Genomic DNA, 18,430 nt, shown 5'->3' on the forward strand with positions numbered 1-18,430 from the left:
CGGAACTTAGAAGGAATCTCTCTTTGTCCTTCCCGCCCTCTCGCTCTCTTTCACCATCTCTCCTTCCTCTTATTCCCTTCCTCACGTTTGAAGTTGCGTGGTCTTTCCACTCTTTCCCTCTCCTTCACCTCACAAGTCTTTCTCCGTATTTTTCAGATGTAAAAATCCATATGGCGTGAAAGAGAATAAAACCTAGGTTGTCTGAGCACCTCTATACGGTACATTAGTTACAGACCAATATTTTCTCATTACAGTTTCTCCTGTCTTGTATCAGTGTTCTTTATGTATAAAACAAAACAAAAATCTTTCTCTCCCGCTCTCGTGTACCTCCTTCCTTCTCCCTCTGTGTACACTCAGTTATAAATGATGTACCCAGAACATAAAAACCTAAATACCTCACTCTGCTATATGGCCCTTTGTCCCATTCTGTCTCTTTTTCCACAGGCTCCAGAAATTCACAATGATGACAACTCGGCTTGGTTTATGACAATGTTTGACTGATTCAGACCCCCCCTATTCTTTCTCTCTCTGTCAGTGCTGAGTATAGGGGAAGGAGGTTTCTGGGAAGGCACGGTCAAAGGAAGGACAGGCTGGTTCCCAGCAGACTATGTGGAAGAAGTTCAGATGAGGCAGTTTGACCCACGACTAGGTAAGATCTTTACATGTACACACACACGCATCTACATACTGCGCTCTCACACTGTTTGACTAACAAGTTTGTATCTTGCGGTCATGTGTTGCCCTGGTGTTTGACTATAGCTCTGTCCATGGTGCTGAAATGAAAAGTGCCACACTGAAACTCTTGTTGTGGTGCCAGAACATTAAAAGTGTGGATGTAAAGCTCAGCCTGTTGCTCAGTCTGTAGAGCAGGTCAGCTAGTGATCAGAAGGTTGCCGGTTCAAATCCCAGCTCTGGGCTGGGCTGAGCTGCATGTTGAAGTGTCCTTGAGCAACATACTGAACCCCAGATTGCTCCTGATGTGCAGCTGACACCTTGTCTGCACCTTGCTCCTGCAAAAAACCTCACAACCCCATAAAAGGGATAAAGCGGTTACAGACAGTGGTTGGAAGTAATTGAATTCTTTGTTTTAATAAATTAATTAGGTGCTTTAAAACTAGAAAATAAGAATATGTAACCAATTAGCTGGGATCTGTATACCTTGGGAGACCCTACCAGGAGTTCATGAAGAAGTTCCAGCTGTCAGTATCACAATACCTGAATCACCCACCTCCACGATCAGAGCAGAATCCAATGTGATTTTGGGTGTTTTTTCCTCCAGAAGGTCTGGCTCTGCACCAGACTCCCTCCTTCAGAGCTGGCTAGGTCTGAGCAGCTAAGCAGTGGCTATGCTGCTGCTATAAACCTGGATGCTATTTTGTGAAGATACTTCTCCTTATTATAAACTTTGGATATACTTTCACCATCATGAATCTACCATCCATGCTGTTGACAGAGATGAACCCTTCAACTGGGAGTCAAATTAATGGGACAATGAATACAATGAATACACTTGCACAACATATCCCCACTTTAACTTTGGGCTACCAAAATACACTGTAAGTAAACTAAACTAAACAATTCAACTTCTACAACTGAATACAGTTTCAGCCTCCCATTTGTCAATCACAGTTCTTCCCTGTTTCTAGAACCATGATGATGATGTCAGTTTAGATGAAAGACTACTTTGTCAATTTCCTTTTAAAAATAACGTTTTACAGTTTATCTTTTCTCCCTCATTGGTATACAGTTGCCACCCATGCAGCCTGAGGACTGAGTTGTTCAAGCTTTTAGGGACACTTAATTAGTGATTAATTAAATGCAGGTGCACTGAAAAGGTCGACCAGTTTAGCTTGTTTGTTAAAAACATGTAAACAGGAACAGCATCACTGGCAAGATTTAGGGTATTTTTTTCTTCTTCTTTTTCTTTTTTTTTTAGGAAATGCAGCACAAAACTAATGCTCTCGAATGTTTTCTTTTAATCTAAAATGATGAAAAATACTTAAATTGAGTGTTATTTGAAAAATTACGGTCATTGACATGCCATGTTCAGTCTATTCTAGGAATTCTTTTTACAACAGTGAAAGTTAACTTACACTGTAAATCTGTTTAACAATCAACCAGTGAGGATATTTCTCCTTATTACAAGCTTTAGATATACTTTCACCATCCTTAATCTACCACCCTTAACTGGGAGTCATATTAATGGGACCAAAGATGGCAGGTTTCATGCGCATTGGATTTAACAACAACAACATGTTCAGCATCACAAAAAACATGGTTATTGTGTGAAAAAGTTTAGCCAGTGCAGCAAGTACATATATTGGAAAACAGGTTTGTCATAAAATCTCCCCATCGCTCGTGTGTTTATCATGCATCTCCTGAGACCTATTTCTGGAGCAATTGGGGCATTTTCCCCTTGTTGAGGGATTGAGGTTACCTCAGAGTAGGTGTGAAGAGATGAGAAAGGCCGGAATCTCTAAATACCCCATTTAAATGCATTGTGAGAAAAAGATAGGGGAAGGTGCGAAAGAAAGGGCCAGATAGCGAGGGAGACGGATGGTGGAGCATGCTCTAAAGGACAGCAAAGTGGAGATGGCAGAGCATGTCTTTCAGAGAGGTGGGAGGGGGAAAGAACGGGGAGAGGGAGAGATGGGCCTGATATTGAACCCCACTCACTCATAAATCCTGAAAAACTCAAACCCTCAGATACCGATTTATCAGAGATTGAAAGTGTCTTATGCCTCCCCTGTCCTTCCTCTCTGACACTAGGTATTGTTTTTTTTCTTTCTTTGATATTAAACTGGGATTTCTTGGTGTTTTTAATCATCAGCATATGTTTATTGTTATGTTAAATGAAAAAGCACATTGGTTACCCTAAAACACCAAGCACCTTTAGAGACACAGTCATTTGCTTGAAAGAGATGTATTATTCAATTATTTTAAGGCCATGTATGCTTGAATGGAGGAAAAAAAACATTCATGCTCTCGACCAGCTGGGCCAGAGAAGCACTTTTTGGGCTCTGTGGTTTGAAAAAATGTGGAAGGCAGTGAAAGCCTTAAGTATTGCATAATGCTCCCACTGAGCAATTCTCATGGGAATCGATTTTTTTTATATAGCCATATTTTAAATGCACAGTACGTTGTTTTAATAAATGTAATTAAATAAGTTGCGTAGGTTAATGTGTGTTGCAAACAACCACAATCCAATCGATCTGACGCGACACAGGCGTGTATTTAAGTTATATTCACATTATGTTTCGTCACGCTCACTGACTTTCTTCTTCACTCTCTTATGTATCATCTGGTGTTTCTCTGCAAGCTATAGTGAGAGAAAAACAGAGGAAATTAATAAGATTATGGATTTCTCTGAGTTTGAACATTGTTGGAAACATTTGGAAGTACACAGTTCATTAAATCATACAAGTCGTTTTTAGATATTTAAAGGTTAAATATTATTCCTTGAAGCTGCATTAAGTGGTGTATTTCAAGCTCTGCATCAAATGATGACAAAACTTAATAACTGTGTTTAATACAGCACAATAAACGTATTATATTATTGAATAAATTATGACTTTCTGAATCAGAGGCATTTCAAAGCTAATCTCTTCCTCATCATTAGATTCATCAGCAGTGATACAACAACAGAATAACACAGGATGACACAGTAACACACACGCTGTGGCACACTAAAACACACACAGTTGTTTATCTGAAGGCAGCCATTGAGGCATCACTGACAGTTAGGGCAATATGTCTCAGCCTAGTGAAGCAGGAAAGACAGCCCTGTCTACAATTAAGTAACCCAAATACTACTGCTCGCTCTCTCTCTTTCTCTTTATCTCACTCTCTCTTGCTCTCCCCCGTCCCTCTTTCTCTGCTGCTGTAATTCACACATGGGTCATGACTCTAAAAGTGCTATCCCTCTTTATCTGTCTCCGTGTCCATCTCTTTGCTCTCCTCTCTGCCAGGTTTGAAAAAGGTATGATGGAGAATTGCGGGGGGGGGACAAAAAAATTGGATGATTTAAAAAGCAGTTTCAGTTTGGTTCAGTAAGAGGAGATGGGTAAAGGCAGCAAGCAAGAGCGAGAGAAAGAGAGAGCAAGCGGGTGATCAGGTAAAAGGGACACAGTTTAAACCATCACCGACTCTCTTGGCTGTTATCTGTCACCACGCTGCTCCATTCTCTCTCAGCATGGCCATGGCCAACTGCAGCCAGCAGTTCATCTTCAGCCGGTGCTCGAGGGGACAGAGAGGGGAGGAAAGACAAAGAGGATGTGTAGACTTCAACGGGGGGAAAAAAATTAGAAAAAAAGGGGCACATGAGCGACTGATGGAGAAAATGAGGGCGAAAAGCAAAGACTATTGATTGAATTCATTAAGAGCACAATGAGTGATGCAGTGGTGAAACGCTGCTGGCTGTGTGCAAATGGCTGATATGTGTTTTTGTCGGGGAGGTGGGTGATATTCATGTGTTATTATAAATCACTGTAAGGTAAAAAACAGAGCTGCGCTCCAGAGACTAATGAGAGACCAGCATCGTTTTGTTTTTTTTTTTCAAAATCTAAACAGTCGTTAAATCTGTAGAAAATGCCTGAATATGGTCACCCATCCTGCAAACATCACGTTCCCTTCAACACACGCACGCTGCTAGCCTACATGTGCCAGTTAATAGTAGATGTTTACCCATGGTAATGGAGGGGATAATGATGTGACTATGAACTGCTCTTCCCTTTCTAATGATGCTACCAAATTGCCAGGGGCCACTCATTTTCAGCAATAGCACTGTTAATCTGTTGGCTACAATCTGTTTGAATTTCACAGCCCTCCAGCCAAAAGATTTCAGACCTCCCCCCCATCCTGCTGTCCTCCCATAAGATATTGGCGTGCTACAGCCAAATAAACAGATACATTCTGCCAACATTTTTTTCTTCACATTTTTACCAATATTCGTAACCTCTTGAGAACTAGCCTCAATTTTGTGTCTCTGCTCAATAATTAATAGATTATATCTCTGCAACTATAAAAATCTATTTGAATAATCAAAGTATCATAATAAAGGGAACACTTGTAATATTTGTTCAGATGTGTAAGTATGTGTAGGTATATATGTAAGTATATATATATATATATATATATATATATATATATATATATATATATATATATATATATATTTATATATATATATATATATATGTAACTGGGTCTAAGTAAATTAAGTTGGCACACAGCATTAATTACAGATCTTTTGAAAAATAGTTACAGTTGTAGAATTAATATCCCTGAGCAACTGAGCAATGATGCAGCTGCAGCTCCAAATCTGTAGCAAAACATCTGAACATTACCTCTGCCACCTTTTATGCTAATAAAGTGAATCAGAACAAAATCAGAGAGGTTTTAGTACAGAGCTCTCAAGCAGAATCTCAAAAATGTGCTATTTTGTCACAATTTTGAACATTTTGGCACCATCTGTGTCATTTAAAAATTCTAGCTATATATATTTAACTTATAGGTTACCATAGGTGCTCAAAAATAGCCTCACTGGGCTCCGCTCTGGCTTAACAGGTTAATTTTTCTCAACTCGCCCCGCGGCCTCAGATGTCCTTAAAGACCTCTGCATACGTAACACTCTCAGCATAATAATGCACATTTTTCTCTGTGATTGGATGAGAAATGCTTGATTTTCTCAGCGGTTTGATATCTTAACAAGCGTGCAAACTTTTATTTCTTTTCTCTTTGTGCTCGTTCACTCTATTCCCTTGCTCTCCCCACACCGCGGCACAGTTGAATGACTCACAGCCGCATGAATCAGCCCAGTCAGATCCAGCCTGAGCTATTTTTAGCCTGCCCATTAAGAAGTTTTGGAGTGTGTCTGCACTCCCCTAGAATGCTTAAACATCAGCGTTGCTGCGGCAGCTGAGACTGACATGGGCAGAGCAAGTTGGAGGGTAGGGTGGAAGACAGAGGTAAGGGGATAGAAAGATGGTGCAGTGGATTGGTGGAGATCATACAGGAAGTCATCTCGCCATAACTGTGGAAAAGTCAACGTAGTTGCCATGACCATGGGGGGTCTGTGGGGCCTTTAAGTAGCTTGGTTCTCCCCTCCTCATGTCAGAGGTACAAGGTAAATGGGTATTTCTGCTACAATGACAGATTATAATCTAATCTAATGGCCAAAGTAAATGGGCACAGACACGGCACAACACGTCTGCTTCAGCATGCTGAGCATCACCTTAGAGGATGGATGTCACTGGCTGTGAGTGAGCTGTGTGTTACCAAATTATTATCAGAAACATTCTTGTCATAGTTTAGTAATGATAGCGTTGTAACAGCTACCTTCAGAGCAGCTTCCTTATGAGAGAGTAAAACCCCATGACAACTCACATGCAACTACATATTACAAGATTGAGACATACATACAACGGTTGATGAAATATAGAAAGATTGATTCACTCAGCAGCTAATAAATTCATGCCAGTCGAGGAGATGAGTGCTATCGGAGCATGAGGACTAAGAACGTAATAAAAGACAGACCAGAAGATGTTCTTGGAGCCCTCAGGGGACGGGGAGCCACATAGTGGATGCTGGAAAGAGAGAAGAGTAATTGTCAAATAATGCATGAGATTTTTCACCCTTAGCTATAATCAAGGAGCTAATGGAAGGTGCATTTTTCTTTCTGGTTTTGGTCACTGAATGTACAAAGCCAGCTGTTTTGTACATAACTTTGCTGTTGTTGTAGATCATGTATGCTCAAGATTTTTTAATAGCATCGCTGTCAATTAGATGAAAGGGATTGATAGAATCACCAGAAGACCAGATCCTCTCAGTAAATGGTGGCAAACTGTAAAATCCAGAGCTGCTTCATATGAAATAGATAAAATCATCATTTGAGTCTAAAAGTCTGACATATTGGTCTAATCCTCACGTGTGTCCTCATCCCTCATCCAACCCTGTGCACTCCCACAGTCAGCGTGTCGATCTTCTGCTAGCAGCAATTCTATATTTTATGCCTTATTGTTCAGATTTATTCAGTCTGTAGTTTTAGTGTTCTCAAAGGTTAAACTGAGCAAGCTCATAAAAGTAACGAACAGAAAAGCATTTGCCTTTCAATGACAAACTACTCTCGGTTAAGTTCTCTCATGGTGCGATAAATATGTCCGCACAGACCGATTGCAAATCACGTAGACAGTGAGTTCAGTCAGTAACTCTCTAGCGGCGACTTGTAAAATGCAGAGTGAGTATGCAAATGCTGACGCCACAGAGCCGTGTGTGTGCATGTGCATACAAATGGACATGCTTTGTAACACGTGTATGCTTATGCACACACACACACACACACACACACACACACACACACACACACACACACTTTAGTTATTGTCTATCTGATGTGTGGAGTCTGCAGATAGATTAGCATAGCCTACTAATCCATCTTATTAGAAAGAGGGAGGGAGAGAGAGGGGACGAGAGAGAGAGTGTGACAAAGAGTATAAACCACAGGTTGGACGACATGTCTTTGGTATTAAAGTTTAGCTGAGTCAGTGTTATACACTTGCGGTTCAAGAGCAGTGCTGCCATTTACCCCTATAAAAAAGATCCACGGAAAGTGTCCTACAGTAACACATCTCAAGGTGTGTGTGTGGGTGTGCGCACAAGTGTAGGTGATATGTTTGTTTGTTCGCAGCAGAGTGATGGCCACTATCTGTACTTCTCATCAGAAGTCAGTCGAGTGTGTTGAGCCATCTCTCCCCCTCTGGAGGACAGATCCATATCAAATCATAATAGATGGCAAAGCTATTTGAACAATGAATCAAGGCTGAAGCAGGTTTCATAGTGGAGCAGAGACATATCACATTTGACAGGGGCTGCACTGGATGACAGCAGGTCACCTACACACACACACACACACACACACACACACACACACACACACACACACACACACACACACACATAAACACATTGGCAGGTTACAGCGTTTCTTTCTGAAAGTCAGGACTATTTCACAGTGTAATGGCTGTTCTTACACACGATACTCAACTGTAGTAGTTGTTCTTACGTAATCTGGAGACATAGTTGGCTGAATCATTTTGTTTAAATCAACTCTCTCACTGCCACGACTTGACACTGACTGTGTTTCAGTGTTGTGGGGTGTTACATCAAAAAATGTGGCAACAAACACACGCACACACACATCCAAAGACCCACAGAGCAGGTTACCTGGCAAAGCTGTAAAGCATCCCTCCGACTGGGCATGACTAATCGTACTCCTACCTTTACACCTGAACTTGTCTGTTTTTCTCTTTCCCCATGTTTCACCCTCCTTTTCTCTCAGCGGCAGTCATCCACTCTCCTGTGGATCTGGAAGGTGGAAATTACAAATGTCTTTTTTGATTTGCTTCAGATTTGATGTCAAAGCTTCTGACTATGCAATTCTTAAGTTTTCAAGTTTGGTGATATTCGTTCTCTAAACCACATCAGTACTCTCCGTTCATAACAACATGACATTACTTGGCTCCTTTAGACCAAAATGCCTCTGTATGCAGTGTTTATCAGCAAGGAAAAGAGATGTAGTGCTGAGCTAGCTAACATGCACAGCTCAAAGCACAGATAAAAGGTTAACTACCGCTGAATTGTAGTTAAGGGAAGCTAGGTAGCTACTTGAATTGTGGCCTGTTGCTTTGTTTATATTGATATTGTTATGATGTTGTCAATTCAACACTTAAGCTACTTGCAAGCAAAGTTACTGTACTGTTTTTTTTGTTGTTATTTGGTGGACATCAGTGAGCAGAGGTCACAGGAGGGAGAGTGAGGAGGGATATTATGAACCACTTGAACTGTTGTTAGGCTCAGTTTCAAAGTTTTTCAGCAACAGGAAAAAGCAAACTGTTTATCATGCTACTGAGCAGATGATTCAGTAGACAGAGTTCAACTTGAGAATTCAGAGTTGATGATACATTCCTGAACTAAACACTCCTACTCTCCTGACTCCCTTTTTGTTCCTGGAATATGTGCGTTTGTGTCTGTTTGTCTGAGTGCATCTGTGCTTGTCTTGACCTTGACTCAAAGGCGTGTCGTGATGAGCTGTCACACTGTTTGAAGAGCTTGTACAGTAGTTGCTTCTTGTTGTCTGAAATTGACTGAATTATTCAAGGCTTCCACTTTGACAGAGCAGAGGTATTTATAGCAGCTGGTCTCTGCCGCCGCCACTTAGATGCTAACAACGAGGTCTATGAAAGCACTACAACAAACCAACCAAATCTGAGGTGGAGGAGGAGCAGGAGACAGAGAGACAGCAGAAAAGCAGAGACGTGAAATATGCGCTGGAGTTTTTCGCTGGATGGGACATTGAGGCCGGAGACATTGACACTTTATTCAAACTACTCGCCCTGGAAGTATTATTTCATTCTAAAAATGAAGAAAACTGGGAGTCTCTGACCAGAAAAATGGAGTTGAGGAATTCTGAATAACCGTCTGCACAAAGTGGAAGTTTCAGGAGTGCCCTTAATCGTCTCTAGGTGAGGATGACAGTGATGCTAAACCCGACTCTTCTCAGTGATTCAAGCTGGGACGTAGACCAGTGGCAAGGTTGAGGGACGACCTCCTTGTCAATGTCTTAGAGAGGAAGATAGAGTTAAAAAATGGACTGTTGTCCAGTCTTGGTGTCAGATCTGCCTGTGATGTGTAGCAGGATAGACGGGGTGGTGACGGTCGTCAAGGCAGAGCAGCCAAACTCGACATGCCATGACCTGTACTGGGGTAAGTCACCCCCTGTCCACAACTCTCTGTACTTTTCTGATGTCAGCATAACAACCAGAGAGGGCAAACAGATGGCTCACTTGTAGTCATACGGCATGTAATGTTAAAAGGGTATTTTGTAGGAGCACCTAAAAATAGATGTCCTCTGTAGAAACTTACAATATGACTCAGCATGAAGGGAAATGTAAAGACACAAAAGTGTTGTGTGTCTGCAAGCATACAAGCATTTTCCTTTTTTAGAAGAGGATGATGAAAGCTTCTACTAATTACCGCAACTGGGATTGACAGCTTGATTCAGAGCAAAAACATTTGCAGAGAGAATATGACTGCTTTTCAAATAAATATTTCACAACTAGGACCTTTTTAAAGGTCCTGTCAAAGTCCAATCAGATATTGAAGTTAATATTATTTGTCCACTTTCCTGTGTTCTTGCTACACTCTGCCTACTCTTCTCTCAGCTCCACCCGCTCCACGAATGAAGCTTTTTGTTTTATTCATGAACATTTAGATGTTTGGAATTGAGTGTTCGTACTGGTGTGTCTCCTTTTCATATAGGCACTGAACGTCGTGGTTATCAAACAAACGCCATGACTGTTGTTCTCAATGAAATAGGAGAGGGCAGATCTGACATTTTCACTTATACTGAGACTAGGCAAAATGCTGTCCAGCTCTCACACTTGATAACTTTGATGGACTCTTTTCTTTTGGTGCTGGCGTGATTACATCTTATCTCCTATTCTGTTTTGTTAAAAGCCTGTCGTGCAATGACATTGTCTTAGTCTGCACTATGATCAAAGCGTCTTGTTGAGTTTATATCCAGAAACAATCTTTGCCCTCCCTTGCTCCCTCTCTCTTGGCTTCTACAAAGTTAGACAGTAATTATTGGTGTAAGCCTCAGCAGAGAAAACTTAAATCATCTGCCTGACAGGATGAGACAGTCTTTATCAGAAATATGGCAGTGTTGGCCATTTGTTCAAACACATGAAGCAACTTATTTGTAAGATGCATGACCTCTTAGGGTTGTGCAAATAATTGCTTTGTCCTTCAGCAGCGAAGGTGGAAGTAGTGTGAAGTTGCCACAATAAAACCTCTTTAAGGACAAGGTCATGGATGATGTGTGGGCATACAAAGCACATCTCTGACACCAGAAACAGCAGTTCTTGATTTTAACAATGAGAGTGATCTCTCCCCTTCCTCCATTTTCCCCTAAAGTTGCAACCCTTAAGATTTCAGTTCCGGTTCACTCGATAACTTCACGTAAGGTTTCATACTGCTGGTCGCATAATTCTGAAGGCAGCAAACACTCCTCGTGCTACAGGGACCTTCGGAGTAACCATAGAAAGACATAAAACAGCCATAAAGTGAAAGAAAAATATCTAGGATAGGTATTCAGCATTTACTACATTTAACATTCAAAATGCAACTGCAGTGTGTGTGCACACTAAGTACATGAAATATTTGTTGCAGAACACGTTGACCATATTACATCAAAAATGTGGTTTAATTTAATTTAAGATCATTAGGATTAACTGAACCCAAACTATTGAGATGGCAGGTCAGAAAATAATGAGTGTAAATAAATTGTTTCTTGGAAGACACTAATCAGGACTATTGGGCAGAATATAGACTTATTAACATTCACTGTCAGTCTGTTGTCATGTACTGCTCTCCCTCCCCCACTCTGCAGTTTATTCTGCTATTCAACCTGTCCGCCGTCTTCCTCTTTTTATTCGTCCTCTTACTCTTTCTGTTCCAACACCCTCCACTTTTCAGTTAATTAAGCCACCCTATACTCTCCTTATCATGTCCATGTATGCACACAAATGGCTTGATGAATAGATTTACTAGAGCATCAAGCCCATATCAGAAGCATGTGCTCATGCGACTTAACTCACCTTTGATGTTGAATATTAGAATATAAAGATTAATTTGATACAGAGCCTCCTTTAAGTTCTTCTTTTGTACTGACTCGTCTTTTTCTTCAGTGTCCTTTCTATCATACTGTCCACAGAGCATGACTAATTTTGTCCAGGAATAAAAAAAAATAAAATAAAATAAATTCACCTTTCCTTTAAAGTCGGATTTGAAAATCGTTTGGAATTGGAATAGGAAATCAGGAGCAGACACAGGAAAATGAAAATGCAAATGAAGATGTTGCTCTGTCCTCTGTGCTCTTTGGAAGTGTGTTAGCCTTGTATCCATCTGCACAGTACAGCAACTCCCTGTTGGATCTGTGGAAAGTCAGGCACATTGTGTGACAGCACAAAAGAGAAAGAAAGAAAGGACGGTTCTTTATTTTTTTCTTTTGCCACAAGCATCCCCTCACAGGCTGTGTTGCTCTTGGGAAGTTGATACATCGGTGAGTCTGGCATTGTTGTGATTAATTTAAACGCTGCTTTAGTATTCAAGGTGTAGGGAGCCCTCAGAGTTCACTACACCCCCTGCTTAGTCTTCTACCCACCTTGTTTAGGGGGTTAACGTGCACCACATGAATGAGGAGGCAGAGGGAGAGAAGGAGAAAAAGGAAAGGGGGGATGAGTGGGGGTGTGGAGGAAAAGAATTAAAAAGTCAATGAGGCTCCCTTGATAAGCGTGTGTGTTTGTGTGTGAGTGTGTGTGCGCATGTTTGTCTGCAGCTCTTATCAGTGGTAAAACAGCATAGGTTAATTCTCATTCAGCAGGGTTGAGAGACAGTGTGCGTGTGCCTGTGTTGGTAGGTGTTTCCATGCTTCTGTGTGTATGTGGTGTGGCTCTTGTGTCCTTCAGACAAGGACAGTGAAGTTGTTACAATCTGTCCATAATGGAAAAGCACTGTGGGCTAAGACGGGAACATTTACAGTGAACTAGCGGGTTTAACAGAGTGGCAGAGAGAGCAGAACTGTTGCAGCGTGACATATAGCTTGATGTGCTAAATATGCTTTTGTCTCGATTATAACACACTGTGTTCACAGCTATCAGCAGCGAGAACAAACAGCTTACAGTATTCTCACATTTTTACGGATGAGTAATCGCTCATAACACAAAGAGAAGAAATCTCAATCAATACCACATTAAGTCTGTAGATCAGGCAGACGTGGAGCGTTTATCTCTGAAAGTTGGTGGAAAATCAGTGCTGTTGGTAAATTTTGGAGGAATACATAAAGAAAACAACCTTTTTTTGAGTTCAACAATGTTTATTTTTGTCATTAAAAGAAAACATTTTGCTGAAGAGAAAAAAATGACCTATACGGGAGGAGAAAGTGCTCTACACACATTTTAGGCTGAAGCTTTTTATCGATGCTTTAAGGTATTGACATGATCATTGGTGCTTTCAAAGCTTTGCAGTTTAATGCAGCATGCTTGATACGCTTCTGGTAGCAGAGCTTAAGACTAACGGCCTCCCGTCGTCCCATGGGAAAATGTGGGATGAACAGAAATCTTCCCTGGGACGCCTCTGGGACAGGATTATTGTACAAATGTATGTATAACTGCTGCTGAGCAAATGGCTAAGTTAACAAGTTAAAGTAAGTTAAAGTAAACAGACTGTTAACTACATCAGAGTTATTCTTTTCATGCTCCTTGTATAACTTCTATCTCTGTCTGGATACTTAGCACAAGGCCTATAGAAATATGATGCAGTAAACTCATTAATGACTGGAGACACCACCTATTTTTTGCCTTATAGTGCTACATTATGAACAACTCGTCTCTGCTGAAATTGACACGAGTGGAGCTAGTTAGGTGTTAGCAGCCGATGGGCAGCAGAGACTTGTGTTTGACTGAGGCAGCTAGCAGCTAATTGAGCTAAAAAACGTCAAACTGCAGGACTAAGACTTTCTGATCAGAGGAACATTCAGAGTAAATCTGGAGTTCAGTGTGACAGCAAGTGCAAGTACAGCAAATAAAGGCAAGAAAGTACTTCAGATGAGTACAGTTTGGAGGTTGAAGTATTTGAGAACTGTTTACATTCACTTAAGGCAGGTTGGTTCTGTCTCTTGTGTCCGTCGTACCTATAGTATCTGTCTGTCTGTCCATCAGAGTGTAGCTCAAAATAAAACTTCTACGTTGACCAAATTTTTCCCTTTTAAATCTCATGTCCCGGCTTTTCTTTTCTTTTCTTTTCTTTTTTCTAAGGATGCCATCTGTGTTTCTGTCACCATGTGCAACATCTACAGTCTAATGAAAATGCCACTCTCTTCAGATCTCTCTTATTAAACCACAATGTGAGGCCACCTCCTAACGTGCACTCACAGGCAAATCGTCCCTCATGGTGTTCACAGAGGGAAATTAACTTCTTCTCCTCTTCTTTTTCTTTCTGTGTGTTCACTTTGTGCTGTGCCATTTAACGTTGCTATTTCCTTATTTTCATTTTTTAGATATTTCGCCACTGCTCTGTACTTTTTTGTTGGTATTTCTTGGTATTGTTTTATAATTACAATATAATTTGTTCTGTTGCTTTTTTAGTCTTTAGTGTTATAAAAGAGAACAAAAATATTAAATCTGGACATTGAGTATCTCCAAATAGGGTCATTTTCACATGACTGTTTAATGAACGGTGCACTGACTAACATCCGGCGAGTTCATGTTTTTCTTTGTTCTTTGAGCACTTATCAGCTGTTCTGACAGTCCAGTTGTTGTTGCTCTGCTGTGGATCAGAAGATACTCTTTGTTTTATTTGCATCTGGGGCTAAACCTCGGACAACTACGGTCAAAATCTGTGTGTGTGTGTGTGTGTGTGTGTGTGTGTGTGTGTGTGTGTGCGTGCGTGTGTGTGTGCGCGCGTGATAGATGGAAGTGGAGTTTAGGTTATCTCTGCTATCAGATGCTCCTGGGCTGTACAAAATAGATGACAGCTGTGATGAATGAGCTGCATTTCACACTCTTACACTGCATCTGGTATCACATGGTGTGCACACAGGCACACACACGTATTGTACATACACAAATGCGTACACCACTCAGACACACAAAATACTGTCAGTGTACTCCTTCACACTCACCAACTCCCCAATTTATTCAGCGTTTAGCAGATTTTCCTTTGCTTGACGCGCAGGCTTTTTGATGAAGTGTTGAGGCTGAATGAGCATGTGCTGTAAATGTGCAGGAGAAGTGCTGACTCATCTACAACTTTCTCCCCAAATATCGCCTTTTTATCTTGTCACTACTTTGACAACCGGTGCTAACAAAAGGCCACATCCTTCCTCCGGAGAGTGGACGTACAGTAACCTTCTAACCCAGACAAGATAACAACCAGCCTCACTACGCTTTTCTTTCCCCCGTCTTCTCCAATAACCTCACAAAACACCCACTCAGCGTCATTCTTAATTACACATCTGATTCTCTGGTACACCAGCCCACCCTTGATTAATCTACTGTTCAAGTTTCTTCCATGTTCTTGTGAGGAAATGTCAAACTTAATTTTCATGTACTTCGTCTTAGTTGTCCAGGTTGTAAGATGCCAGAACAAATTCAAAAATAATTAACTGGGCTTCCTTTTGGCATCAGTGACAGCAAAGAAACAGTGAAGGAAAGGTGACAACACTTATCTGCCACTTCCAATGTTGCCATAACATCACTACCCTCGGCTGTTTGCCAACACATACCTATAAACCCAGGCCAGGGAACTGGGTGCCAAAAGGAAAAAGGGGTAATTGCTGAGAATTTCCAAAAAGAAAACTCAGATGATCAAATAAAAGTCCAGTGGAGTTTATCATTTCTTCTTACATGCATTTCCCAGAAAAAAAAAAAAAAACAAACTTTTGTCCACCCTCAGAGAACAGGCATGAACTTGTGGCTTTCTGTGGGTTATTTGTGTATGTGGACGCAGCAGTAATTGATTCTATAGTATGAGCAAGAGGAAGAGCAGAGGATGATTGTTCAGATGCTGCTAGATACTTTTTTTTATTATTTTATTTTGTTTTACTTTATTCTATTCTTCTTCTTCTTACGTGTCACTGAGTGTCAGTGGAGGCAGTTATCAGAGCTTCACATTGTTCTCAGCTGACAGTCTGTCACTCAGACACACAGTCAGATGGACAGGCTAAAGTGGATCTCAGGATGCCGGCCTCCTCAAGTCTGCTCGCTTGCTTTGATCTCTTTCCCTTTCTGCTCTTTACATGTCTTCTCACACACACACACACATATATACTCGGTGTCTCACACAGCTTGATGTATTGCCTTTATTAGATAGCAGACAGCAAAAAAGTGACAGGAAAAATGGAGCAGGGGACCAAGGTGAGAAACCAGGCTTGTGGCTTTCTTAATGCTGTGTGTCTCGGGTCACCGCCAGGATGCCCCTCACTCTCACAGCTTTGCCCAATTAAGAGTTTCTGTATGGCCTGAAAGGGTCTTGGGGTGTGAAGTCAGCAGATTGCTGTTTAGTGGAGGTACAGTGTGTATTATTGGGATGGAGAGGGGGCATCGATCTCTATCAGCACTCCCATAGGATAAATCCACCCACACGCTGACAGGAACCACACACATACTGTTCACACACACACACACACACTATAATGATTGAGCTCAACATGGTTCCCTTTCTTGTGAATGTGCTCATTTTAAGAATTCCTTTGTGTTACTGTTTCAAAACTCAAAAATGCAATGGAACAGTTAAACTCTGATAGGTTATGATAAATGAAGCATGTTAACAACAATCATCTCTCTGTGGTAGCTCATATCCTCTCTGTGCTTACTGAATTACTGATTTTTGCTGGTATGTTTAGACAAACATGCTTACAGCTGAGCCAGAAACAGCAGTGACATTTTTGGATTGTTGTTGATTGGTTAAAACAGTCGAACTGAAGATGATTACAAAAATAATCTGTGTCCTTCCTAAATCGCATTTAAGCGCTGCATTCCTCCAAATGTATTCAAAATTCACTGAAATCTGGGACAAAATGCTATAACACAAGAACGCACTCCAACAAATGTAGGTGCCCTTGCCTTGAAGAAGGTGAAATAGGAAATTTCAGCCTTGAAGGATATGTGAATAATTGTCTCTGATATTAAGTGATAACAATAATTTTGTTGACATTTGATGGTTTTACCATTTACAATTCTGCGTGTGAGGTTCTATAATCTTCTTGTTGTAAATGTAACCATTCAACCTAATCCCAAAATCAGCTGACTAGTTGAATCTGAAACTCTAATAAACAATTTCAACACAATGTGAAAACCATTTTTGTATTTTTATATTTTTAAAAGCTTTCCAGATGTTTCAGTCCTTGATGCCAGCATGCAATATGAGGGGGAAATATTCATGCAGAAGTTTTTAAGTACTGGATTGTCTGATTAAATATATTTGATGTGTTTTACAGAGACTCGGGAGGACCGCACAAAGAGACTGTTCAGACACTACACTGTGGGATCCTATGACAACTTCACCTCATACAGGTACAGCCGCTTCCTATTAGCTTGAGCATTTTAGTGAATACTGTACTGCACCAACTGTAGTGGTCATATCCGACCCCTTCCTCACCTGAACGGAGGTAACAAAGTGCATGTGACAAGGTGTTGGCTATGAAGTTGCTGCCATCTAAAGGCATAAGGCTGACAGTGCACTCAGTTATAATAGTAAAATGGACATGAATTTGGCTTCCATATTTGTTAGTTTGGTCTGTTTGTGTGGGTGTCTACACACTGCACACTGTACATACACATGCATAGTATATACCTAACATGCGGTTTTATAATTTACATGTTTATGATTTGCTGCCAGGATGTTAAATCCGTTTAATGTTTTAACCTCAGTCTCCACATCTTTCTATTTTTTTGACATCCCTGTCTCAAGCCGACATTAATTGTGTAGAAAGCGTCAGAGCTCTCTCTCTCTTTTAAGTCAGATTTGTTAGCTGAGAGTGGAGTAGAAAGCTATGTGCGGTTTTGTTATGATGCAAATTCCCACACTGATGCCACAGAGTGTCACTTGGAGACACAGTGCTAGTCTAAATGAGCATTGTTCCCACCCACTTTCTCAGCCTTTCATAAAATGTCAAGTACTTGCAGTCGAGGTTTAAGTTGGATTAAATGTCAGTTCTGTTACCAAAGCGCCAGGTTTGTAGAATTAACATTGCACTCTTCTGTGGTACATGAGGCATTTGAAATAGAAAACAGAGTACATTTCTTGTTGCTTTCCAGAGATGCCATGGTAAAAGACAAACACTGCACAAAAAACACAGCAGGTTACTATAAGATCATGAAGTGTCAATGCACGATACAAATGTCTGAACAAAATACCAGTTGCACATGGCAGCAAAAAGCACAAGTCGATGTCCAGATTGTTATAACTGAGGTCTGAAGGATATTAAAATCCCAAATGTCAAAGGACAGGACCATTTTGAGGAAACATTTACCATTTCAAACTGTGAGTTCTTCTTTATTGAGTTAGGTGGGCGGGTAGAGATTCTGAACAAGGACAGTGAGCATATTGCTTTAATGCAGCATTTTGGGGCGTAGAGCAGAGATGAAAGCGTAGTGGATAAAAGGGTTTGGATTGCAACAGCATCTTAGTGATGCTTACCCAACACAGTGTTTTGTGCATAATAATTGGTGCAAAAGTGGATAGATAGCTTTTTATAAAACCAGACCTTCGACCTCCCTTCTGCAGAAAGGTTTGTTACGGGTCTCCTGGCTCCAGCAGCAGGGGCTCTGTGTTCCCTTGGTAAGTCTGAGAGAGTGAAGTGTAACTAAGCTAA

General features: G+C 40.9%; 1 protein-coding gene across 2 annotated transcripts in view; it reads left to right on the plus strand.

Moving 5' to 3' along the window:
* shank3a (SH3 and multiple ankyrin repeat domains 3a) overlaps positions 1-18,430 on the plus strand; it is a 170,446-nt gene that overhangs the window by 127,659 nt on the left and 24,357 nt on the right. For both annotated transcript variants that reach the window (XR_005076449.1, XM_037107024.1), the window contains exons 15-16: positions 536-649; positions 17,054-17,129. Coding sequence is in view for 1 of the 2 variants with exons in the window: in XM_037107024.1 (XP_036962919.1) it covers positions 536-649; positions 17,054-17,129 (190 nt within the window). In the remaining variant the exon portion in view is untranslated. The remainder of the gene's footprint in view (positions 1-535; positions 650-17,053; positions 17,130-18,430) is intronic.

This window comes from Acanthopagrus latus, chromosome 8 (genome assembly GCF_904848185.1).
Source record: "Acanthopagrus latus isolate v.2019 chromosome 8, fAcaLat1.1, whole genome shotgun sequence".
Taxonomy (NCBI): Eukaryota; Metazoa; Chordata; class Actinopteri; order Spariformes; family Sparidae; genus Acanthopagrus; species Acanthopagrus latus.